The 27,824-nt window shown below is 39.6% G+C and overlaps 1 protein-coding gene and 1 pseudogene across 1 annotated transcript; both read left to right on the top strand.

Annotated features, from left to right (window-relative positions):
* The first annotated feature begins 234 nt into the window (after positions 1-234).
* LOC120025189 lies at positions 235-27,413 on the top strand (annotated as a pseudogene).
* On the top strand, positions 23,762-27,180 carry LOC120025190 (CD59 glycoprotein-like). The gene is made up of 4 exons (XM_038969649.1): positions 23,762-23,844; positions 25,699-25,778; positions 26,289-26,390; positions 26,479-27,180. The coding sequence occupies exons 1-4, from the start codon at positions 23,777-23,779 to the stop codon at positions 26,676-26,678; spliced, it is 450 nt and encodes a 149-aa protein (XP_038825577.1). The 5' UTR covers positions 23,762-23,776; the 3' UTR covers positions 26,679-27,180.
* Positions 27,414-27,824: the final 411 nt, after the last annotated feature.

The following is a 27,824-nucleotide window of genomic DNA, read 5'->3' as shown; positions in this document are numbered from 1 at the left end:
TGGATGCAACTGCTGATTCCTGCTTTAACAGGTGGCTTGAACAAGCAAGCATACATAGCATGAACACTGCACTACCAGCTATAATAATCTTTGGTACTATACACAAGGATATAATGTCCTTATAATTGTATGTGCCACATAGGCCTATCAACCAAGCTTGGGCAGAAGACCGGTCTCAAATACAGGGAAGCTACTACACAGTATGTTCCTACAAGCAAAACTCCAGGTTCCAAAATGGCACTGTCCATGGAGCTAAGCTTGAACAATTTACCCTCCGATCCTTTGCTGTTAATGTTATTCTTTCTTGACTTTAGAGATTTGATCAGGTATGTATAACTCGCTTCAGATGGATAAATGCCTGTGCACAAAATACCATACGAGTTTATGTTGTGTAATTGTTAGGGTTGCTTCAATTCAATCTGGTATAAGGATAAGTATGACAATGAGTCACCGATTGTATGCTATGTATTTTTTATTAACTAAGCAATAAATGGCAAATGCAATTTTCGTATATACGGGTTCAATGTATCATCACGCAGGATAAAACAGGGAACTGGGCAACACCCCAAAACCCCTCCCCTATATACTCTAACAGTGTTAGTTCCTGCTTCAGAGCAAGCCTGTTAGAGTAGAGGTCCAGTGTGGTTTAGACTTACTGGCCTATCGCTGGTGTTGGCGCTTAAGCTAGTCCAGCCCCTTGGCGCTTTTCCTAGTCCAGCCCCTTAGCGCTCCGGAGGGTCCGCTGTTATCTTGATAGTGTTGCTGTCTTGCCCCACACCCCTGTTGTTGCATTCACAGTTCCTGTTTTCTTGTCTTTTCTGTACTTTCCCATTCTTGCTACCCCTCGTGATGTGCACCCCTCCCCTCCCACATGTTGTAGTCTTTCCTGGTTGTTTGGTCATGGATCTTATTCAATGTGACAGTTTCAGGAATATTTATTGCATAAAATGTAACTATCAATTAGCCGTTGGCTAATTTAGTATCGCCAGGCTAATGCTGCGTTCATAACCAAGTGGGAAGGTGGTATTTAGTGGTTACATAAAGAAACGTGTCTATTATTCATGTTCTCCGACATCTCCCACATGCTGACGTCACCTACTAAGATATGACCTCGATAACAGCATTTTCGGCAGTGTTTTTCAGCGAGTTCAAAGCGCTTGAATGCCGCCAACGGGTAAATACCACCTTCCCGCTTGGATGTGAACGCAGCATACTGGTTTGTTTCGGTTTCAGAATCCTTGTTGTTGTAGCTAACTAACGTTACTAATCCGCTGTCCCATTCAGATTAGACGGAAAATGTTATTAAACATTATAGCGTGTCTATTCACAAAACTGTCTGCTGCCTGAGGAGATTTTGCAGACACTCCGACGCTGTCTAAACAAAAAAGAGCCCAGCACGAGATTCAATTTTTGAAACGTTTGGAACTTAAAGGTGCAGTATGCAGTTATGGCTCCGCCATTTCCTGGTTGCAATTTTTTTTGTTTATGTGACAAACCAAGCAATGCATAGTTTTTTTTTCAAGCGATGCATAGTGTTGAGAATCATTGTACAATCTAAACCGCTGTGAAATATATTTTCAATAACCAACAATATTGTGTTTTCAGCTGTTTGAACCTGGTGTACAAAACCAAAAGTAAAAGACTCAAAGACGAAATTTAGGAAGGGGAAGCATAGAAATAGCACGCATAGAACATATCTACCGCTTCTTGTACTTGCTTTAAAGTTAGCATGACAGATCTACAACTCACTTTTCTATGGAATTTGGTCATAGCCCAAAAAGTTACATATTGCAGCTTTAACTTTAATATAAACAATAAAAATATTGTTTATATTTATACAAACGATACACTTAATGTATGCAGTTTAGGAAAGTTGCACCTGGCTGTATTTTGAGAAACAGGAAAGGTGGAATGGAATGGTCCAATGGAAATGTGCGTGCAAGGTGAGGACAGTCATTGTCTGTTCTTTTGAGTTTTGATGTTGAGTCTTACCGTGCGAGAGAGGCAGGTTGAGTTTTCCAGGGTTAGAGTAGTGCAGAAGTTACTCCCACTGTTTACCCGCACTTCATTGAATTTCTTCACTTTGACATTCAGAGCACTGGGCAGAAATCACATCGCGTCAACACCCACTGCGGGCCTTCGCGATGCTTTGTTTTAAACTTGTCATATGCTGAGGCAGTGAAGAACGTAGAGGAAGATTGATCAAGGGGGAGGGATCCTAAGAGGAGTGGTATGAGTAGTAGATCTGTACCAGTACAGAGGGATAGGCCAACAAGTGATATATGTTTCAGTAAGATTGGATGTTTAACAGTTATTGCAATGGTTATCAACTGTACTGCAGGGATGGCACATAAGTCGCAGAAAATTGAGGTTGTGGTGGCAGCTGCAGAGAGGTAACTGGGTGTGCGAGTGTAACGGATGTGAAATGGCTAGCTAGTTAGCGGGTACGCGCTAGTAGCATTTCAATCAGTTACGTCACTTGCTCTGAAACCTAGAAGTAGGGTTGCACCTTGCTCTGCAAGGGCCGTGGCCTTTGTGGAGCGATGGGTAACGATGCTTCGTGGGCGACTGTTGTTGATGTGTGCAGAGGGTCCCTGGTTCGTGCCCGTGTCGGGGCGAGGGGACGTACTAAAGTTATACTGTTGCATTGATGCTGTTGACCCGGATCACTGGTTGCTGCGGAAAAGGAGGAGGTTGAAAGGGGGGTGAGTGTAATGGATGTGAAATGGCTAGCTAGTTAGCGGGTACGCGCTAGTAGCATTTCAATCAGTTACGTCACTTGCTCTGAAACCTAGAAGTAGGGTTGCACCTTGCTCTGCAAGGGCCGCGGCTTTTGTGGAGCGATGGGTAACGACGCTTCGTGGGTGTCAGTTGTTGATGTGTGCAGAGGGTCCCTGGTTCGCGCCCGTGTCGGGGCGAGGGGACGGTTTAAAGTTATACTGTTACACGAGACTTGACATCAGAAGAGTTACAGGGTGTGTTTTTAATTTTTATTATTTGACCTTTACTTAACTAGGCAAGTCAGTTAAGAACAATCTTTTTATTTAATTTAATTGTACATTTTATTTCACCTTTATTTAATCAGGTAGTTCAGTTGAACAAGTTATCATTTATACTGCGACCTGGCCAAGATAAAGCAAAGCAGTGCGACCAAAACAACAACACAGAGTTACACATAAACAAACATACAGTTAATAACACAATAGAAAAGAAAAATAGAAAAATCTATGTACAGTGTGTGCAAATGTTGAAGAGTAGGGAGGTAGGCAATAAATAGGCCATAGAGGCGAAATAATGACCATTTAGCATTAATACTGTAGTGATAGATGTGCAGATGATGATGTGCAAGTGGAGATATTGGGGTGCAAGAGGGTAAGTAATAATATGGGGATGAGGTAGTTAGGTGTGCTATTTACAGATTGGCTGTGTACAGGTACAGTGATCTGCTCTGACAGCTGATGCTTAAAATTAGAGAGGGAGATATAAGACTCCAGCTTCAGAGATTTTTGCAATTCGTTTCTATAAACCAATGAGGAGATGGGAGAGGCAGGACTTGCAGCCTGATCTGCGTCAGAAATAGGAATGAGTTTTATTTTAGCCCTTGGCGTCTGGGAGCTCTTTAAATTTGAGGTGTCCAAATACCTTAGAAAATATGGTAGTAATCTTGCTAAGACCAGAAGAGCTGAGGAGGAAAAGGTGATCATTAAGATAACTGTCACGATCGTCTTTCGGTGAGAGAGTGGACCAAGGCACAGCGTGAAGTGAATACATCTTCTTTTATTTTAACGAAGACAAAACGAAGAACACTGACAAACTATACAAAACAACAAACGACCGTGAAGCTACAAAACGAAAGTGCAGACACAAGCTACTAACGTTTAGACATAGACAATTACCCACGAAAACTCAATGAAATATGGCTGCCTAAATATAGCTCTCAATCAGAGACAAATGAACAACAGCTGCCTCTAATTGAGAACCAATCTAGGCAGCCATAGACATACAAACCCCTATACAAGACACTGCCCCATTAAACATACAAAACCCCTAGACAATACAAAAACACATACATTCCCCATGTCACACCCTGACCTAACTAAAATAATAAAGAAAACAAAGATAACTAAGGCCAGGGCGTGACAATAACTTCCCTTTCTCAGAGCCGGCCTCTCGGGGGAGGAGAAGATGGAACTAATTGAGTTACAAAATAAACTGGATAATATATATAGATTAAAAGCAGAAGGAGCCTTTATTAGATCTAGGAAAAAATGGATTGAGGAGGGAGAACAGAATTCATCCTATTTCTTTAGACTTGAGAAATTTCACTCTAAAAATAACACTATCCATAAATTAAACATTGATGGTGTTATTACAGATGACCAAAAAATAATCTCTAAATACTGTAGCAATTTTTACAGAAAATTGTATAGCTCTACGTACTGTCAGGAATCCACAGATATCTTTTTTAACTCACTGAATAATGTTCACTCTATCAGTGATATAGAATCTAAACAGTGTGATGAACCCATCAAAGTTGAAGAGATTATAGAGTCTATCAAACATCTAAAGAACAATAAATCACCAGGTGTTGATGGAATTACATCAGAATTTTACAAATTATTTTCTGAACAAATAGCTCCCTTCCTATTTGAAGTCTTTTTAGAGAGTATTAAAAACAATGTTCTCCCTCCTACAATGAGTCAGGGGTTAATAACACTGATACCTAAACCTAAAAAAGAAGTGCTGCTCATCGATAACTGCCGTCCAATTTGTCTTCTTAATAATGACTATAAGATATTAGCCTTACTACTTGCAAAAAGAATTAAAGAAGTCCTGGATGCAATCATTGATGAAACACAGTCTGGCTTCATGAGGAACAGACATATTTCTAACAATGTCAGACTAGTATTAGACATACTTGACTACTCAGACCTAATAACTGAGGATAGCTTCATATTATTTTTTGATTTTTATAAGGCATTTGACACAGTAGAGCACAGGTGTCAAACTCATTCCACGGGGGGCCGAGTGTCTGCGGGTTTTCGCTCCTCCCTTGTACTTGATTGATGAATTAACATCACTAATTAGTTAGGAACTCCCCACACCTGGTTGTCTAGGGCTTTATTGAAAGGAAAAACCAAAAACCTGCAGACACTAGGCCCTCCGTGGAATGAGTTTGACACCCCTGCAGTAGAGCATCAGTTTCTCTTCCACTCCCTTGAGAGACTTGGCTTTGGGGATTTTTTCTGTAAGGCTATTAAGACTCTCTATGCAAATGGTAACAGCTCTATCAAATTGAAATATGGTACCTCACCTAGATTTGAGTTAAAGAGAGGAATTAGGCAAGGTTGTCCTATCTCCCCATACCTGTTTTTATTAATCACCCAACTTCTTGCAAATTCTTTAAAAAATAGTCCTGTACAAGGTATTTCCATAGCTGGTAAAGAAATTATTATAAGCCAGCTGGCTGATGATACTACACTTTTTCTGAAAGACGCTAACCAAATTCCCATATCGATCAATGTGATACAATCCTTTTCCAAAGCGTCTGGTCTATACCTTAACATTAATAAATGTGAACTCATAGCTGTCAAAGATTGTGTGACACCTTCATATTATGGTATTCCAGTAAAAGAAAAACTTACATATTTAGGCATAACCATTACAAAGGATCAGAAGTCTAGAGACTTACTAAATTTTAACCCTCTTATTAAAAATACCCAGAAGAAGCTAAATCAATGGCTACAGAGGGACTTTAAAAGGTAGAGTCCTAATAACCAAGGCCGAAGGTATCTCTAGACTAACATATGGCGCTCTATCTTTATATCTTGACAGTAAAATAAGTAAGGAGATTGACCAGATGCTTTTCAACTTTCTTTGGAGAAACCGTACCCATTACATTAGGAAAACTGTTGTAATGAACACTTATGAGAATGGTGGACTGAATTTTCTGGACTTTACTACTTTAAATAATACTTTTAAGATCAATTGGATAAAACAATTCCTAAGAAGACCCACTTCTATCTGGAATTTTATTCCTCATCATGTCTTCTCTACTTTTGGTGGCCTTAACTTCATGTTGTTGTGCAATTATAATATTGACAAAATTCCAGTGAAACTTTCTGCTTTTCATCGGCAGGTTTTCTTGTCATGGTCCTTAATTTATAAACACAATTCTTCTCCACACAGATATTATATATGGAATAATCGGGATATATTGTATAAAAATACTTCTTTGTTTTTAGAATATTGGTTCCGAAATAATATCCTATTGGTGAGCCAACTGGTAAATGCAGAGGGTCTTGTACTCAGTTATAAGGAATTCTTATCTCTTTACAAGGTCCCTGTAACACCTAAAGATTTTGCAATTGTTTTAGGCGCCATTCCCTCAGGTGTTGCTCTGTTATTCAGGAACGTGTCAAGACCTGACCCTCAGAGCCTACCTTCTATTGACCCTGTTGACTCATCAGTAGGAAAGATTTGTTTCTCTTTTGGCCCATTCAACAACAGAGCGATACGAACCTTGTTTCAGCAGGATGTTGTATCTATACCTTATGTCATGCCTTATTGGGATGGATTTATTGATAATATCTGTTGGAAAAAAGTTTGGATGTTGCCACACACATACCTACTGGTTAACAAAATTAAGGTTTCCTTTAAAATTATTCATAAATATTACCCTGCCAACCACTATATGAAGAAGTTTAAGGAAAACATAAATTCAAATTCCTCCTTTTGTAATGACCACCCAGAAACAGTGTTGCATCTTTTTTGGCATTGTATACATATAAGAAAACTGTGGCAAGACATCAGTAGATTTATAATTGAACACATTTATGAAGATTTTACACTATTGTGGAGAGATGTACTGCTTGGATTCTTTACATATGATAAAAATAAGCTGAAACATTTTCATGTAATTCATTTCATTATTCTTTTGGCCAAATTTCATATACACAAATGTAAATTTACTAACAAAAAAACACATTTTCTTACCCTACAAAAAGAAATTGAACTGTATTTTAAGACTATTAAATACTCTACTAACGAAAAAGCTGTTAGAATTGTAAGTGTATGTATGTCCCTTAAGGTCCTTGTGTAATTGTAATGTGATATGTGTACCCCCTAGCTCGATTGTCCATTATATATAATCTATATATACTTGTGTTCCCTTATGTACTTTCTGTATTGATTTGTTGTTAATAAAATAAAATAAATAATAATAAAAAAATAAAAAAAGCCCTTGGCGTCGCAGACGCTCGTTGGCGCGCGCGAGCAGTGTGGGTGCAATAATTGAATAACATGGATTTCTAAATATATTTTGCGACGCTCGCGCACGCGACGTGTCCGGTCTGGTCAGCATGTTAGGGCGGAGAGACATGTATCTTGACAGTATATCGATCATCTTTGGTCTACCCCTTGGGTTCTTGAACTACTTATTTGCCAGGCTATTAGCGTCCGAGCTAGCTAATGCTAACCCGTGTCCGTTATTTTATAACCCTCAAATTATTCTCCCCTGTATGATATTTGATTTTCAAGAGAAATTGGCTAGCTAGCAGAAACAGCTCATTTGAGCTAGCTAGCAGAAACAGCTCATTTGAGCTAGCTAGCATTCCTAGCTAGATGCCAGTGGATTGAATTTCTACAGGTATCGCATCATCACGTCCTGATATACCGAAATCCATGCCAAGAACCTGATAACTAGCAATAACTTTTTAAAATGTTCTATCCTTAGTTGCAATTTTGTGAGTAGACGACTCAACGAGCTTTCCAGTCACAACCCATTATGGAAAGGCCTCTGTCTGAAGCATTGGCTCTTAAACTAGATGATAGGAACACAGTGGACAATTTTCATCAAGTTGCAACCATGAAATACCGTTATAAACAGTTTTCCATATACAACGTCTAAATCATGTTTGATGCACTCTGTAAGTTAAAATGTTTGCAGTACTGTTTAAACGAGATGATAGGAACACTGGACAATTTTCAGCAAAGTTATAAACAGTTTTCCATAAACAAGGTCTAAATCATGTTTGATGCACTTTGTAAGTAATAATGTTTGCAGTACTGTTTAAACTAGATGATAGGAACACTGGACAATTTTCAGCAAGTTGCAAACATGAAATAACGTTATAAACAGTTTTCCATAAACAAGGTCTAAATCATGTTTGATGCACTCTGTAAGTAAAAATGTTTGCAGTACTGTTTAACTGAGTAAGTGTGTTAATAAACAACAAAAAACATGGATTTCATCAGCCGTTCAAAGCCTGTGTATGAGAATCTTGTCTGTAGCAAAGAGTAGAGTTGTAGTTCACTTCCTCTGGTTCGTGGTGAAGAGTAACAGCAAAACATTCACATGAAAACGTTTAAAATGATAAAAGATTCAAAATGGCTTGTACCAACATTCTTATGATCCTTTATTTGATGTATTAATCAGGAATGTTTGTACTGATTACTCAATGTGTTTATTTGGCAAACTGAATAGTATTGATACGTTTTATTTAGCAAATATTTGGTTGTTGAGCAGGTCCGACAAAATCCAAAAGGTTCACTCCGGAAGGAACTCTTCTGTGAGTTCTATACTGACCTGGGTCACTACATTTGATCACTATGGCACCCTGAATAAAGCCTGGGATGACCTGAAGAGATACCTTGACCAGCGGTGCCCCAGAATGATCGCCTCTCTCAAAGGTAAGCCTCCACAAGGAATACACATCACCACTTTAGGTGATTTGATAGCTGTGAGATGGTTCGATAGAACCATTAGGCCTTATTATCATAAAACCCTCAACCAATATGTTGATGGATTTCCAAATGTAATGGATAGAAAATCCATACTTATTTTTTTTATTGTCGTTTGTTTGCCAAAGTTAATTTAATGATTTCCCCTGAGCAGAGGGAGCAAAGGAAGAAGAGCTGGATGGCATTGAGGCGCAGGTGTGTTGCAAGCTTTCAAATGACTACCGGTGCTCGTACCGGATACACAATGGGCAGAAGCTGGTCGTTCCTGGCTATGATAATCCATTGTTTGTCTATATTTGTTTTTGTGCTGCTGAGCTGAATAAGATGAATTTACATGAACAAATTGACATGAAAAGTGTACTTGTGGTAAAAAATGATCTACCCCTATTTTCTTCCAGTTTAATGGGAAGCATGACCCTGTCTAACCACTACTGCTCAGAGGACCTGCTGGATATTGAAACGGCAGCAGGTGGCTTTAAGCAGCGCAAGGGCATGAGGCAGTGTTTGCCCCTCAACTTCTGTGTCCACACAGGCCTCAGCCAATACATGGCCCTGGAGGGCACTGAGGGCCGCAGCGAGATCTTCTACCACTGCCTGGTCAGTTTCCATATGAGACCCCAGCCCCCACCCCCATTACAACAGGGAGACAGCCTTTTATTCTCACACACAGGTTAGGGATGAAAATAATAAGAAAGTCTGTAGCATCGCTTAGTAATGATAAACAACTCCTTAATTTGAGCTTTATATAACTTTCAGTATTGAGCTTTCATAATTTATTTTTGACAGATACAACTCACTGCAACTGGGGGGAGCCATTTTCTAGCTTTCTCACCATGTCAATTGCAAACAGCTTCCAGTGTATACGTTTCATAAATTGGAGCAAGGACAACTCTTTGCCACCAGGGGCAGCCCTTTTCTACCTATGGTATCTCACCACAGGCAGGAGAAAATGTTGAATAATGGAAATTAACTAATGGCAGTGGTGGAAAAAGTACCCAATTGTAATACTTGAGTTAAAGTAAAAAAATATCTTAATATACAATGACTCGTGTAAAAGTCACCCAGTAAAAGTATACAAGTCTTTGATTTAAAATATACTTAAGTATCAAAAATAAAAGTTTAAATAATTTCACATTCCTTAAATTAAGCAAACCAGACTGCATGATTTTCTATTTTAAAGTTTACAGATAGTCAGGGTCACACTCCAACACTCAGACATAATTTACAAACAAAGCATTTGTGTTTAGTGAGTCTGCCAGATCAGAGGCAGTAGGCATGACCAGGGATGTTCTCTTGATAAGTGTGTGAATTTGACAATTTTCCTATCCTGTTAAGCATTCGAAATGTAAAAAGTACTTTTGGGTGTAAGGGAAAATGTATCGAGTAAAAAGTACATTTTCTTTAGGAATGTACTTGAGTAAAAGTTATAAAAAATATAAATGGTACAAATGCCCCAACAAACAACTTTAAATTATTTTACTTAAGTACTTTACACTAATGGATGACTAATAGGATTGTTCTACATTTTTCTATTATAGGATCAAAAGGCACAAGATCCATCTGCAATTGACATGTTCATCACAGGTAAGATGAGCTATTAGTTTGTTACATATATTATAAAAATATTTCAGTTCGTGTGAAAATGTTTCATGGCGACATCTCACTGCAAGTTAAGCAATTGCAAACTTTTATTTGGATGCTTAACAACTAGGTTATTATGTAAGTCCAGGAATTCTTCAAGGTACAGAGGATGCCGGCATTGCTCCCATTCTTGAGATTGTGGACTAACTGCATGATGGGAGATGTGAAATATAAACTGCTGTATTGCAACATAGCACTCCATTAATGGAATAAAAAATGTGTTAGCTCCTCAACATAAATGGGTTTGAACTTATGCAGTGTCTCACACTTACTCATTATTTTGCTTCCTCTCACTCTAATTTCTCACCTTAGGGTCCAGCTTTACTGAGTGGTTTACCTCGTACGTCCATAATGTGGTAACAGGAGAATACCCCATCATCCGGGATCAGATCTTCAGGTAACCTCCATTAACTTTCCCTTTCTGAAATACCTAACTGACACATGCAGGGAGGTCGTAGTTTCTGTGTAGGCTGTTGGTTGACCGAGATTTCTTTAGTCGAGCACAGTGTATATACACACACAATATCAGTCAAAAATTAGGACACCTACTCTTTCAAGTAAAAAAAAAAGTGTATTTATTTTTCTCTACATTGTAGAATAATAGTGAAGGCATCAAACTATGAAATAACACATATGGAATCATGTAGTAACCAAAAAAGTGTTAAATCAAAATATATATTTTATATTTGAGAATCTTAAAGTAGCCATCATTTGCCTTGATGACAGCTTTGCACACTCTTGGCTTTCTCGCAACAAGCTTAACTTGGAATGCTTTCCCAACAGTCTTGAAGGCGTTCCCACATATGCTGAGCACTTGTTGGCTGCTTTTCCTTCACTCTGTGGTCCAACTCATCCCAAACCATCTCAATTGGGTTGAGGCCGGGTGATTGTAGAGGCCAGGTCATCAGATGCATCACTCTCACTCTCCTTCTTGGTGAAATAGCCCTTACACAGCCTGGAGGTGTGTTGGGTCATTGTCCTGTTGAAAAACAAATGATAGTCACAGTAAGCCCAAACCAGATGGGCTGGCATATCACTGCAGAATGCTGTGGTAGCCATGCTGGTTAAGTGTGCCTTGAATTCTAAATAAATCAGTGTCCCCAGCAAAGCACTCTCACACCATTACACCACCTCCACCATGCTTCACAGTGGGAACCACACATGCAGACATCATCTGTTCACCTACTCTGCATCTCACAAAGACATAGCGGTTGGAACCAAAAATCTCAAATTTGGACTCATCAGACAAAAGGACAGATTTCCACCGGTCTGTCAATTGCTCGTGTTTCTTGTCCCAAGTAAGTCTCTTATTATTATTTGTTTCCTTTAGTAGTGGTTTCTTTGCAGTAATTCAACTTTTCTTCTGCAGCAGAGGTAACTGTGTCTTCCTTTCCTGTGGCGGTCCTCATGAGAGCCAATTTCATTATAGCGCTTGATGGTTTTTGCGACTGCACTTGAAGAAACTTTCAAAGTTCTTAATTTTCCGCATTGACTGACTTTCATGTGTTAAAGTAATGATGGACTGTCGTTTCTCTTTGCTCATTTGAGCTGTTCTTGCCATAATATGGACTTGGTCTTCTGTATACCAACTCTTCCTTGTCACAACACAACTGATTGTCTCAAATGCATTTAAGAAGGAAATAAATTACACAAATTAAGATACACCTGTTAATTGAAATGCATTCCAGGTGACTACCTCGAAGCTGGTTGAGAGAATGCCTAGAGTGTACAAAGCTTTCAAAGCAAATGGTGGCTACTTTGAAGATTCTCAAATATAAAATATTTTTTGATTTGTTTAACTTTTTTTTTTCATTACTACATGATTCCAAATGTGTTATTTCATAGTTTTGATGTGTAAACAATTGTTCTACAAAGTAGAACATATTAAAATGAATGAGTAGGTGTCCAAACTTTTGGCTGGTACTCTATATCTACAGAAATAAGACAGATCCTGCTTCTGTTGCCTGTTTGAGTGTTTGTTTAATAGCCTACTGATTCCATGAGCACCAAGCGTCATGCAACGACAAGTCAAGTAAACAATTTCACAAATTCAGCTTTTTTAAATCTTTGCTTTACTGTAATAAAGGCTTTACACTTTATTTTGTTAGAACAGCCTCTCCTGTATTATTTATAATCGATTTAGTGTCTACAGTGCTCCAAATTGTCAGAAGAAATGTATAATAATAACATTACATTTTGTTGATGTCCTTCTTATTGTTGTTATTATTATGATGATTAAGTTATTTTTTTAAATTAATTTTTTATTTCACCTTTATTTAACCAGGTAGGCTTGTTGAGAACAAGTTCTCATTTACAATTGCGACCTGGCCAAGATTAAGCATAGCAGTTCGACACATACAACAACACAGAGTTACACATGGAATAAACAAAACATACAGTCAATAACACAGTAGAAAAAAAATAAGAAAAAAAGTATATATACAGTGAGAGGTAAGATAAGGGAGTTAAGGCAATAAATAGGCCATGGTGGCGAAGTAATTACAATATAGCATTTAAACACTGGAATGGTAGATGTGCAGAAGATGAATGTGCAAGTAGAGATACTGGGGTGCAAAGGAGCAAAATAAATAAATAAATACAGTATGGGGATGAGGTAGTTGGATGGGCTGTTTACAGATTGGCTATGTGCAGTGATCTGTGAGCTGCTCTGACAGCTGGTGCTTAAAGCTAGTGAGGGAGATATGAGTCTCCAGCTTCAGTGATTTTTGCAGTTCGTTCCAGTCATTGGCAGCAGAGAACTGGAAGGAAAGGCGGCCAAAGGATGAATTGGCTTTGGGGGTGACCAGTGAGATATACCTGCTGGATCGTGTGCTACGAGTGAGTGCTGCTATGGTGACCACTGAGATAAGGTGGGGCTTTACCTAGCAGAGACTTGTAGATGACCTGGAGCCAGTGGGTTTGGCGACGAGAGTGAAGCGAGGGCCAGCCAACGAGAGCGTACAGGTCGCAGTGGTGGGTAGTATATGGGGCTTTGGTGACAAAACGGATGGCACTGTGATAGACTGCATCCAATTTGTTGAGTAGAGTGTTGGAGGCTATTTTATAAATGACATCGCCGAAGTCGAGGATCAGTAGGATGGTCAGTTTTACGAGGGTATGTTTGGCAGCATGAGTGAAGGATGCTTTGTTGCGAAATAGGAAGCCGATTCTAGATTTAATTTTGGATTGGAGATGCTTAATGTGAGTCTGGAAGGAGAGTTTACAGTCTAACCAGACACCTAGGTATTTGTAGTTGTCCACATATTCTAAGTCAGAGCCGTCCAGAGTAGTGATGCTGGATGGGCGGGCAGGTGCAGGCAGTGATCGGTTGAAGAGCATGCATTTCGTTTTACTTGCATTTAAGAGCAGTTGGAGGCCACAGAAGGAGAGTTGTATGGCATTGACGCTCGTCTAGAGGTTAGCTAACAGTGTCCAACGAAGTGCCAGAAGTATACAGAATGGTGTCGTCTGCGTAGAGGTGGATCAGAGACTCACCAGCAGCAAGAGCGACATCATTGACGTATACAGAGAAGAGAGTCGGCCCGAGAATTGAACCCTGTGGCACCCCCATAGAGACTGCCAGAGGTCCGGACAACAGGCCCTCCGATTTGACACACTGAACTCTATCAGAGAAGTAGTTGGTAAACCAGGCGAGGCAATCATTTGAGAAACCAAGGCTGTTGAGTCTGCCAATACGAAGAACAAAGACGTCTGACTGCTACGCCATCTTGGATCAGTAATGTCATTATCATTTATAGGCTTAGTGTAGCAGCCTTGTATAATTGAGCTGAAGGCCTAAGAGCGAATCCTGTTTAGTCTTAATACCGTAACTTACTTAGGCTGAACCCCCCCCCCCAGCATGATGCTCCAACCACCATGGTGCCAGGTTTCCTCCAGATGTGACGCTTGGCATGTTTCTCATGGTCTGAGAGTCTTATAGGTGCCTTTTGGCAAACTCCAAGTGGGCTGTCATGTGTCTTTTACTGAGGAGTGGCTTCTGTCTGGCCACTCTACCATAAGGGCCTGATTGGTGGAGTGCTGCAGAGATGGTTGTCCTTCTGGAAGGTTCTCCCATCTCCACAGAGGAACACAGGAACTCTGTCAGAGTGACCATTGAGTTCTTGGTCACCTCCCTTCTTCCCCAATTGCTCATTTTGGCCAGGCGGCCAGCTGTAAGAAGAGTCTTGGTTGTTCCAAACTTATTCCATTTAAGAATGATGGAAGCCACTGTGTTCTTGGGGACCTTCAATGCTGCAGAAAGTTTCTGGTACACTTCCCCAGATCTGTGCCTCGACACAATCCTGTCTCGGAGCTCTATTCCTTCGACCTCATGGCTTGGTTTTTGATCTGACATGCACTGTCAACTGTGGGACCTTGTATAGACAGGTGTGTGCCTTTTCCAAATCATGTCCAATCAATTGAATTTACCACAGGTTGACTCCAATCAAGTTGTAGAAACCTCTCAAGAATGATCAATGGAAACAGGATGCTCCTGAGCTCAATTTCGAGTCTCATATCAAAAGGTCTGAATACTTCTGTTTTATTTTTAATACATTTACAAAAATGTCTAAACCTGTTTTTTTGCTTTGTCGTGGGGTATTGTGTGTAGATTGAGGAAAAACTCTTATTTTATAATTTTTAGAAGTCTGTAATGTAACAAAAAGTCAAGGGGTCTGAATACTTTCCAAATGCACTGTAGTTGACTTGATTTAAACACATAGGATGTGTCTATATATGGAAAAATACATGTTTACATTTTTTTTCAAAGAACAGACAACTCTTGGTCGACCAAGATTTATTTATTTTTTGGTGAGAACACCACTAATATGTAGTTAACATGCATTCAAATCAAGGCTTCCAAAGGATTTTGAAGGTTTAAGCTTTGTCCCTATTCACAGGTACGTCCATGATAAGCAGTGTGTTTCCGCCACGGGGACATTACTGTTTCAGTGTCTACCTCATTCTTACCGGAGCTCAGCTCAGTGCATCCTCCACATTTCTTCTTCACCTACCGGATCAGGTACCACTATTTCCTCTACTGATTTCAGCTCCTGATAATGATTAAAAAGATATGGGTAAATGGATCATAATACAGCTGTCATAACTTCCCTACATTAAATTCTAGGGATGTTCTCTTGATAAGTGTGTGAATTTGACAATTTTCCTATCCTGTTAAGCATTCGAAATGTAACAAGTACTTTTGGGTGTCAGGGAAAATGTATGGAGTAAAAAGTACATTTTCTTTAGGAATGTACTTGAGTAAAAGTTATAAAAAATATAAATGGTACAAATGCCCCAACAAACAACTTTAAATTATTTTACCTAAGTACTTTACACTAATGGATGACTAATAGGATTGTTCTACATTTTTCTATTATAGGATCAAATGGCACAAGATCCATCTGCAATTGACATGTTCATCACAGGTAAGATGAGCTATTAGTTTGTTACATATATTATAAAAATATTTCAGTTTGTGTGAAAATGTTTCATGGCGACATCTCACTGCAAGTTAAGCAATTGCAAACTTTTATTTGGATGCTTAACAACTAGGTTATTATGTAAGTCCAGGAATTCTTCAAGGTACAGAGGATGCCGGCATTGCTCCCATTCTTGAGATTGTGGACTAACTGCATGATGGGAGATGTGAAATATAAACTGCTGTATTGCAACATAGCACTCCATTAATGGAATAAAAAATGTGTTAGCTCCTCAACATAAATGGGTTTGAACTTATGCAGTGTCTCACACTTACTCATTATTTTGCTTCCTCTCACTCTAATTTCTCACCTTAGGGTCCAGCTTTACTGAGTGGTTTACCTCGTACGTCCATAATGTGGTAACAGGAGAATACCCCATCATCCGGGATCAGATCTTCAGGTAACCTCCATTAACTTTCCCTTTCTGAAATACCTAACTGACACATGCAGGGAGGTCGTAGTTTCTGTGTAGGCTGTTGGTTGACCGAGATTTCTTTAGTCGAGCACAGTGTATATACACACACAATATCAGTCAAAAATTAGGACACCTACTCTTTCAAGTAAAAAAAAAAGTGTATTTATTTTTCTCTACATTGTAGAATAATAGTGAAGGCATCAAACTATGAAATAACACATATGGAATCATGTAGTAACCAAAAAAGTGTTAAATCAAAATATATATTTTATATTTGAGAATCTTAAAGTAGCCATCATTTGCCTTGATGACAGCTTTGCACACTCTTGGCTTTCTCGCAACAAGCTTAACTTGGAATGCTTTCCCAACAGTCTTGAAGGCGTTCCCACATATGCTGAGCACTTGTTGGCTGCTTTTCCTTCACTCTGTGGTCCAACTCATCCCAAACCATCTCAATTGGGTTGAGGCCGGGTGATTGTAGAGGCCAGGTCATCAGATGCATCACTCTCACTCTCCTTCTTGGTGAAATAGCCCTTACACAGCCTGGAGGTGTGTTGGGTCATTGTCCTGTTGAAAAACAAATGATAGTCACAGTAAGCCCAAACCAGATGGGCTGGCATATCACTGCAGAATGCTGTGGTAGCCATGCTGGTTAAGTGTGCCTTGAATTCTAAATAAATCAGTGTCCCCAGCAAAGCACTCTCACACCATTACACCACCTCCACCATGCTTCACAGTGGGAACCACACATGCAGACATCATCTGTTCACCTACTCTGCATCTCACAAAGACATAGCGGTTGGAACCAAAAATCTCAAATTTGGACTCATCAGACAAAAGGACAGATTTCCACCGGTCTGTCAATTGCTCGTGTTTCTTGTCCCAAGTAAGTCTCTTATTATTATTTGTTTCCTTTAGTAGTGGTTTCTTTGCAGTAATTCAACTTTTCTTCTGCAGCAGAGGTAACTGTGTCTTCCTTTCCTGTGGCGGTCCTCATGAGAGCCAATTTCATTATAGCGCTTGATGGTTTTTGCGACTGCACTTGAAGAAACTTTCAAAGTTCTTAATTTTCCGCATTGACTGACTTTCATGTGTTAAAGTAATGATGGACTGTCGTTTCTCTTTGCTCATTTGAGCTGTTCTTGCCATAATATGGACTTGGTCTTCTGTATACCAACTCTTCCTTGTCACAACACAACTGATTGTCTCAAATGCATTTAAGAAGGAAATAAATTACACAAATTAAGATACACCTGTTAATTGAAATGCATTCCAGGTGACTACCTCGAAGCTGGTTGAGAGAATGCCTAGAGTGTACAAAGCTTTCAAAGCAAATGGTGGCTACTTTGAAGATTCTCAAATATAAAATATTTTTTGATTTGTTTAACTTTTTTTTTTCATTACTACATGATTCCAAATGTGTTATTTCATAGTTTTGATGTGTAAACAATTGTTCTACAAAGTAGAACATATTAAAATGAATGAGTAGGTGTCCAAACTTTTGGCTGGTACTCTATATCTACAGAAATAAGACAGATCCTGCTTCTGTTGCCTGTTTGAGTGTTTGTTTAATAGCCTACTGATTCCATGAGCACCAAGCGTCATGCAACGACAAGTCAAGTAAACAATTTCACAAATTCAGCTTTTTTAAATCTTTGCTTTACTGTAATAAAGGCTTTACACTTTATTTTGTTAGAACAGCCTCTCCTGTATTATTTATAATCGATTTAGTGTCTACAGTGCTCCAAATTGTCAGAAGAAATGTATAATAATAACATTACATTTTGTTGATGTCCTTCTTATTGTTGTTATTATTATGATGATTAAGTTATTTTTTTAAATTAATTTTTTATTTCACCTTTATTTAACCAGGTAGGCTTGTTGAGAACAAGTTCTCATTTACAATTGCGACCTGGCCAAGATTAAGCATAGCAGTTCGACACATACAACAACACAGAGTTACACATGGAATAAACAAAACATACAGTCAATAACACAGTAGAAAAAAAATAAGAAAAAAAGTATATATACAGTGAGAGGTAAGATAAGGGAGTTAAGGCAATAAATAGGCCATGGTGGCGAAGTAATTACAATATAGCATTTAAACACTGGAATGGTAGATGTGCAGAAGATGAATGTGCAAGTAGAGATACTGGGGTGCAAAGGAGCAAAATAAATAAATAAATACAGTATGGGGATGAGGTAGTTGGATGGGCTGTTTACAGATTGGCTATGTGCAGTGATCTGTGAGCTGCTCTGACAGCTGGTGCTTAAAGCTAGTGAGGGAGATATGAGTCTCCAGCTTCAGTGATTTTTGCAGTTCGTTCCAGTCATTGGCAGCAGAGAACTGGAAGGAAAGGCGGCCAAAGGATGAATTGGCTTTGGGGGTGACCAGTGAGATATACCTGCTGGATCGTGTGCTACGAGTGAGTGCTGCTATGGTGACCACTGAGATAAGGTGGGGCTTTACCTAGCAGAGACTTGTAGATGACCTGGAGCCAGTGGGTTTGGCGACGAGAGTGAAGCGAGGGCCAGCCAACGAGAGCGTACAGGTCGCAGTGGTGGGTAGTATATGGGGCTTTGGTGACAAAACGGATGGCACTGTGATAGACTGCATCCAATTTGTTGAGTAGAGTGTTGGAGGCTATTTTATAAATGACATCGCCGAAGTCGAGGATCAGTAGGATGGTCAGTTTTACGAGGGTATGTTTGGCAGCATGAGTGAAGGATGCTTTGTTGCGAAATAGGAAGCCGATTCTAGATTTAATTTTGGATTGGAGATGCTTAATGTGAGTCTGGAAGGAGAGTTTACAGTCTAACCAGACACCTAGGTATTTGTAGTTGTCCACATATTCTAAGTCAGAGCCGTCCAGAGTAGTGATGCTGGATGGGCGGGCAGGTGCAGGCAGTGATCGGTTGAAGAGCATGCATTTCGTTTTACTTGCATTTAAGAGCAGTTGGAGGCCACAGAAGGAGAGTTGTATGGCATTGACGCTCGTCTAGAGGTTAGCTAACAGTGTCCAACGAAGTGCCAGAAGTATACAGAATGGTGTCGTCTGCGTAGAGGTGGATCAGAGACTCACCAGCAGCAAGAGCGACATCATTGACGTATACAGAGAAGAGAGTCGGCCCGAGAATTGAACCCTGTGGCACCCCCATAGAGACTGCCAGAGGTCCGGACAACAGGCCCTCCGATTTGACACACTGAACTCTATCAGAGAAGTAGTTGGTAAACCAGGCGAGGCAATCATTTGAGAAACCAAGGCTGTTGAGTCTGCCAATACGAAGAACAAAGACGTCTGACTGCTACGCCATCTTGGATCAGTAATGTCATTATCATTTATAGGCTTAGTGTAGCAGCCTTGTATAATTGAGCTGAAGGCCTAAGAGCGAATCCTGTTTAGTCTTAATACCGTAACTTACTTAGGCTGAACCCCCCCCCCCAGCATGATGCTCCAACCACCATGGTGCCAGGTTTCCTCCAGATGTGACGCTTGGCATGTTTCTCATGGTCTGAGAGTCTTATAGGTGCCTTTTGGCAAACTCCAAGTGGGCTGTCATGTGTCTTTTACTGAGGAGTGGCTTCTGTCTGGCCACTCTACCATAAGGGCCTGATTGGTGGAGTGCTGCAGAGATGGTTGTCCTTCTGGAAGGTTCTCCCATCTCCACAGAGGAACACAGGAACTCTGTCAGAGTGACCATTGAGTTCTTGGTCACCTCCCTTCTTCCCCAATTGCTCATTTTGGCCAGGCGGCCAGCTGTAAGAAGAGTCTTGGTTGTTCCAAACTTATTCCATTTAAGAATGATGGAAGCCACTGTGTTCTTGGGGACCTTCAATGCTGCAGAAAGTTTCTGGTACACTTCCCCAGATCTGTGCCTCGACACAATCCTGTCTCGGAGCTCTATTCCTTCGACCTCATGGCTTGGTTTTTGATCTGACATGCACTGTCAACTGTGGGACCTTGTATAGACAGGTGTGTGCCTTTTCCAAATCATGTCCAATCAATTGAATTTACCACAGGTTGACTCCAATCAAGTTGTAGAAACCTCTCAAGAATGATCAATGGAAACAGGATGCTCCTGAGCTCAATTTCGAGTCTCATATCAAAAGGTCTGAATACTTCTGTTTTATTTTTAATACATTTACAAAAATGTCTAAACCTGTTTTTTTGCTTTGTCGTGGGGTATTGTGTGTAGATTGAGGAAAAACTCTTATTTTATAATTTTTAGAAGTCTGTAATGTAACAAAAAGTCAAGGGGTCTGAATACTTTCCAAATGCACTGTAGTTGACTTGATTTAAACACATAGGATGTGTCTATATATGGAAAAATACATGTTTACATTTTTTTTCAAAGAACAGACAACTCTTGGTCGACCAAGATTTATTTATTTTTTGGTGAGAACACCACTAATATGTAGTTAACATGCATTCAAATCAAGGCTTCCAAAGGATTTTGAAGGTTTAAGCTTTGTCCCTATTCACAGGTACGTCCATGATAAGCAGTGTGTTTCCGCCACGGGGACATTACTGTTTCAGTGTCTACCTCATTCTTACCGGAGCTCAGCTCAGTGCATCCTCCACATTTCTTCTTCACCTACCGGATCAGGTACCACTATTTCCTCTACTGATTTCAGCTCCTGATAATGATTAAAAAGATATGGGTAAATGGATCATAATACAGCTGTCATAACTTCCCTACATTAAATTCTACCCTCAGGATTGAAATGGCAAATGATGCCCTCCCTGAGAATGCTTGTCGTTATCGGAAGATCACCAATGCTAATGGAAATGTGGAGGAGGTCCGTGGGCCAGGCGTTGTCGGTAGGTGACTAGACTAGAGATGATAGCAGTGGACAAAAACCTGTTACGATCTAAAAATGATTTACAGCTAACAGATTACTAATGTAATTTTCATGATACAGTTGAAGTCAGAAGTTTACATACACTTAGGTTGGAGTCATTAAAACAAATTTTTCAACCACTCCACAAATTTCTTGTTAACAAACTATAGTTTTGGCAGGTCGGTTAGGACATCTTAGGTTAGGACCAACAATTGTTTACAGACAGATTATTTCACTGTATCACAATTCCAGTGGGTCAGAAGTTTACATGCACTAAGTTGACTGTCTTTGGGACCCACCCCCTACACTCTTTGCTTGACATCATGGGAAAATCAAAAGAAATCAGCCAAGACCTCAGAAACAAGATTGTAGACCTCCACAAGTCAGGTTCATCCTTGGGAGCAATTTCCAAACGCCTGAAGGTACCACTTTCATCTGTACAAACAATAGTACGCAAGTATAAACACCATGGGACCACGCAGCCGTCATACCGCTCAGGAAGGAGACGCGTTCTGTCTCCTAGAGATGAACGTACTTTGGTGTGAAAAGTGCAAATCAATCCCAGAACAACAGCAAAGGACCTTGTGAAGATGCTGGAGGAAACAGGTACAAAAGTGGCCATCACGAATCCTTGACCTCAATCCTATAGAAAATGTGTGGGCAGAACTGAAAAAGCGTGTGCGAGCAAGGAGGCCTACAAACCTGACTCAGTTAAACCAGCTCTGTCAGGAGGAATGTGCCAAAATTCACCCAATTTATTGTGGAAGGCTACCTGAAACGTTTGACCCAAGTTAAACAATGTAAAGGCAATGCTACCAAATACTAATTGAGTGTATGTAAACTTCTGACCCACTGGGAATGTGATGAAAGTAATAAAAGCTGAAAAATCATTCTCTACAATTATTCTGACATTTCACATTCTTAAAATAAAGTGGTGATTCTAACTGACCTAAGACAGTGAATTTTTACTCGGATTAAATGTCAGGAATTGTGAAAAACTGAGTTTAAATGTATTTGGCTAAAGTGTATGTAAACGTCCAACTTCAACTGTGCATAACTGGACATGAAAATACCCTGGCTTAGCAGAGCAAATTCAGTTTTTTCAGAGAGATGTTTTATCTTTGACAATGTTGCCAGGAAGATGTGTGCTGTTATGTATTATTTTAAAATAATTTTCTCTAAATATGGAATGAAGGCGTTTGCCTTCTGTTCTTCTTGCCTATGAATGGCAAGACATATTTTGTGGGTAATAACTGTTTTAATCTTATTTTCCCCTTGTACTGAACTGTGCAATAATGTCTGGCTGTTTTCTATTATAATTTCAAACCTCATTTGATTTGCATGTAGGTATTTGTTCAGTATAAGTTTTTTACCTCATAAACGTGTGTGTTTGTTTTTCTAAATGCTGAATTTGTAAGCACATAAGATTTTTTGTTCATGCATTGTTGTGATGGATTTATTTTGTTGATATCATTTTTTTTTTTTCTGTTCAATTACCTGCAGTAACTGAGAAATAGATTCATAAGAATAAAAAGATCAGTTAGAAATTGGATGCGATCAATGTTTTAAAGACTATTTTTGATAGAGAAAAAGTGTGCATATAGTACATTACACAATCTCTATAGAAGTCAAAGTTGAAAACCAAGATGCCTATTGAAGAACATTGTACAAAATGTTTCTTAATAGGCCGATCTTAGTTCAACTTTCACTTCTGCAGAGATTGTGTCAGGTTAAAAGCACAATTCACAAAGAAATTCATCAAATTGTTTGATTAAAACAACAATGCTGATCCCACACAAATTACTTCCTTAGACGAGCTCACAATTGTCGGTTTTGGAATTTGTCTTGATGTTGCCAGATATTCCTCAAGTGACCTCTGTTGTAGCCTGACCAATGTTCCTTTGTTCAGCTGTTGAGTTGTTGGCCTACTAGTGTAAACCAATAGCCTCATTTCACCCATTCATGTCATGATAACTAATGTAAAGTAGGGTGCAGTAAGTTGGTCTTTCTTATGACTAGCATTCAGTCTATGACAACTGTATTACAGTTCTCAATTCAGTTCATGTAGTTATCTATTCCAATGAATATAGCACATTCCAAAGATGCATTGTAAAACCCAGCTGTTAAACTTTGCCCTGACATTAATTTTCTGAAACAAACCGGTTTAGGCAGTTGTGGGGTAATCAGTTAGTCTACCTGAAGATAAGAGTTTCGGTTCAAAGAGTTGGCCATTTTGAAATGCACTTCAACCTCCAACTTGGTATGGCTCATGTCATGTGTCGATTAATGATTATTATTTGTATTTTTTTAATCTAACCTTTATTTAACTAGGCAAGTCAGCTAAAAGAACAAATTCTTATTTACAATGATGGCCTACACCAGCCAAACCCGGACGACGCTGGGCCAATTGTGCGCCGCCTTATGGGACTCCCCATCACGGCCGGTTGTGATACAGCCTGGATTCGAACCAGGCTGTATCGGGAATTAATCAGTCATTAAATGACTAATGCTTCGTAATACATTATTATGAAATGTAAATTGTTGTACACTGAATATAACATCACACCTTAAATAATACTGAATTTACTTGGTGGTGTCACCACCAAACTACGCTCCCCAGTAGTCGGCAGTTTATTTTTCTGAAGGGGAGGGGCCATGGTTGACATATTTCGAGTTCCGAATCAGCTGCCTGACATTTTGCTTTCGTTGTTCGAGCAAGCAGGGTAAGTAAAGATCTATTTCGTAAAACATGTTCAATGTATGAACTAACGTAACTATTTGAGTTAATGTGGTGTAGTTGGCTATCTAGCATAGCTTTAGGTACACAGCTAATGTTAGCTACTGTAACCTTAGTCCTGCCAGCTGATCAAGTCTGGACTTTTTGGGCTATCACTAGATACTGTGTTGGTCAGGTTACTGTAAACCAAAGCCATGGCAGATGCATATAGAGCGATAAAGCTGAAAAATGGCAAAATACCGTTGGCTAAGCTGGAACACTAGCGCGAGCCCATAGCAAACGAATGGAATGGAACGTTCGCAGAGCCTGTTTTGACTGGAGTGATGCTTAGAATTTCATTGCACCAAAAGATGTATCCCTTTTTATTTTACTACTACAATCTGTTCTTAAGACGAAACTAAAAAAATAACAACTTGTGTAGTAAACATCCGCACCTCAATGGTGCCAAGTGTGCTTATGTCTGCATAACGAGAAGTAGTTAACTACAAACAACGTGGGCAGGTCTCATTGCCAACAATAGCAAAGCAAGCATTGTGAAGTAGAATAATAAACTGGGAATAGAACGTTCTGAAGGCGAGTTGGTGTTCAATAGAACTAATACGAGATGGCAGCGTGAAAAAGCCTTAAAATAAGGTATCTTTTTTTCTTGATTACTTCAACTATGGCAAGCAGCTTGGACGTATGGTAATATGAAACGGGGCTCCACGGCGGATGCAATGAACTCATTTATCAGGAAAAAAAGCATTGTTAAAAATGTGTCATGGCTTTCATTAGGAAATGCGTTTGGACGTTATCCGGAAAGTGTCATTGAAATGAGTCATGTGACTTGCCAGTGAGCTCACGATTGGGTGTGTCCGTAAATTCAATCGGAAGTGCCAGAGCTGGGCGTTCGTAAATTCTGAGCGTTGTCACATCGTCTATTCGTAGATTTAGAGATTTTCGCCCTAGGAGCGCTCAGAACGCACTCTGGACGCTCTGGCCGATGAGTAGGGATGATCCTACCGTTCTGACCTCACAACGGCACCCGAGCTAACGTTGGCTAGCTACTTCGACACAAATGAGAACACCTCAGTCTGACCATTTTACTCGCCCTTGCAGAGCAGGTTAGGTTGTTTTCCAGAGCGTTGGTGACTGCAACTTTGCTGCCGGCAACAATTTAATTACGCTTTTTTTGCCGACGTTTACCGACACCGGTCATATTCAACGGGTGTAAAAAGCTTTTGTAAATTCATCAGTTATTCTGCGCTCTGGCACATTCAGACGAGAGCGCGCTGAAATCGGAGTAGATGGCCAGAGTGACTTTACGAACGCACCCATTGTCACAATACTTAGCCGGTGCCAATATGTGTATTGTGATTCGATGTTTCAAACATATCTCCCCATATGTCTGCTGCCTAGGGACAAGAGAGCCACGAGAACTAGTTTGGATCAGACAGGTGCGGGTACAGCCAACTAGCGCAAAATGTATATTGCGATAGTCAAAATGATATAGCGTCAAACATAATATCCCGATATGTAACTGTATAGGTTTTTACCCCCAGTCCTTAATTGACACAATTACCATGCCCCTGTTTTGGTAAAACGCTGAGGGATGGGCCTGGAGAAATGTAACACTAATTCATAAACTGCCATCAAAATGATAGTTTTAACCATGTTTTGAGGCTATACATTAAAACAAGCTTATTTTGGGCTTTGATGGGATACAACAGTTGAAATAAGCGTATGAGGAATTTAAGTTATTCTTCAAAAATTAATGGGTATATATAATTAATTTACAAGTCCAAAAATGGATTTAGCAACTAAGGAGTATAGCTCTAAATGATTCTCTTTTCTTATCCAGAAGTGAGTCAGCAGAAATCAAAATCATGGCTAATTATCCCGGGATGTGCTTAGTGTTCTGTTTTGCAATATTTGGATTGGGTAAGTAATCATTTTTCTGCCTTTAAAGTTGGTTCTTTGATACTGTTGAGTCTCCCCTAGCTCTCGAGAATTAAAGGTCATATAGCCATAGGGTTCACATTTACAATGCTCTGTCTAACCGTTAATAATCACTGCATACAATACGGTTTTGGAAACCTCACTCTACGTTCATAGCATGCAAAAATGATTTTACAAATACAAAAGATGCATTTACTGTGCGCAGTTTTAACAGATTCCCACAGAAGTGTTTTGCATCGCACTTCCTGAGCTAATAAACTCAGGAGGAAACAAAAGCTTCCAAAAACATAAGTGGACATTTGTGGTAAAACAGTAAGTGTATGTTTTGTATATGTAAAGTTTTTTTGGGATGATATTCAAGTTGAGTTAAAGTTTTCCAAAACTGTATCGCAATCAAGGATGGAACATTTGACCAAATCACAGTAGCTAATCAAAAGGGAAGTGGAATGATGAGTCATGTGAAGGGCTAAGTGTCTCACCTTGTTTTCTCAGGCTCTGCCATCCGCTGTTTCACATGCAAGGATAACACAGGGAGCTGCACAAATACACAGGACTGCCCTTCTGACGATGCCTGCCTGACACTGACTGAGACAGGTGCCGTAAAATGTGTAATCTGAATCAAATTATGAAAATCCTCCCATTTCTCTGCATTCCCCTGTAACTCGTATGTTATTTGGCACAGGGGGACAGATCACTCGGCAGTGCATCAAGGGCTCTGATTGCGACTTCAATCGATTGGCCCAGATGTTCCCATCTGTACCAAAATTCACCTTTGGTTGTTGCTCCAATGACCTATGCAACGGAGCCACATCCATTGGCACTGGCAAGCCCTTGCTGGGCCTTCTTGCCTCATTGGCAGTGATGTGGTGGTGTATGCAGTAACCTCTCCTCATACGTTTTAGAAGCCCTAATGTTGCCATTCGACTCAACAGAAGCCACTGATGGAACGGCAAGCAGGAAGATGTGGGCTAATGGCTCATGCTGTAATTCTGCCGTACTTTCCTGACTTACTGCTGCACATTTGCAATATTGATTTTGACTCTTTGCACTTAATTGGATTTTTAAAGCTTTCTATGATAACCTATTTGTTGATTACCAATGCTTTGTGCTTCAGCCCAAGGGCTGAAAATAGGAAACGTGCTCACAGATGAGTTTGGAGAAGGTATATCATTCAAACAATCCTATTTTGAGGCTTGTAAAATAGACTAACACTTTCCATCTAAGTGGGTTTGCTCAGAATTATGACCAAGTATTGCACCAATAGGTTGTCTATAGTTTGCTGACCAAAGTTACTATAATGTGCTTAAATGTAAGGGATACTTTGAGAAATATTTGTCTGATTGAGTGGACAAAGTATTGTATAATTAAAAATGCAAATACATGATATGGAATTTGGAACTAAATGTTGTTCATTTTGGGAGAGACATTTGTTCACACACAATGCCTTCACTGCTCTTATACTGCATAGTGGCTTACCCTGGTACATAACATTGCTTTGACTGTTTTATAGGTATCTGTTAAACCAATGTCTTTTTTAAAGGGCACAGTATAGACTTATTAGGATTAAATATCACTTTTTAATCTCTGGACAATAAATAAAATATTACCAAAATGCCATATTTGTCAGAAGGCTGTTCGTGTGTATTCTGTTTTCCTACATGTTTTGATTCAGGAATTTATAGCATTGATTGACCGTGGACTACACTAATCTTAGTATTGATGAATGGAGTTTGTTTTGTAAAATTCCTCAGCATCTTTGGTTAGAAAGAGGAGCTAGAAGAGTAGTGCAGACTGGCATAATTACCATTATTCATTTACCTCCAGTCTACAGTGTGACCCAATGAATCCCTCTAGTGGTGAACTAATTGTGTATTTTACAAGTGAAAATTGCATTTTATTTTACCTTTAACTAGGGAAGTCAGTTAAGAACAAATTCATATTTTCAATGACGGCCTAGGAACAGTTGGTTAACTGCCTTGTTCAGGGGCAGAACGACAGATTTAACTTGTCAGCTCGGGGATTCAATCT

The sequence above is a fragment of the Salvelinus namaycush genome, chromosome 30 (genome assembly GCF_016432855.1).
Source record: "Salvelinus namaycush isolate Seneca chromosome 30, SaNama_1.0, whole genome shotgun sequence".
In the NCBI taxonomy this organism is placed as follows: Eukaryota; Metazoa; Chordata; class Actinopteri; order Salmoniformes; family Salmonidae; genus Salvelinus; species Salvelinus namaycush.
Note: the sequence above shows the minus strand (reverse complement) of the source record. Positions and strands in the feature narration are given on the sequence as shown.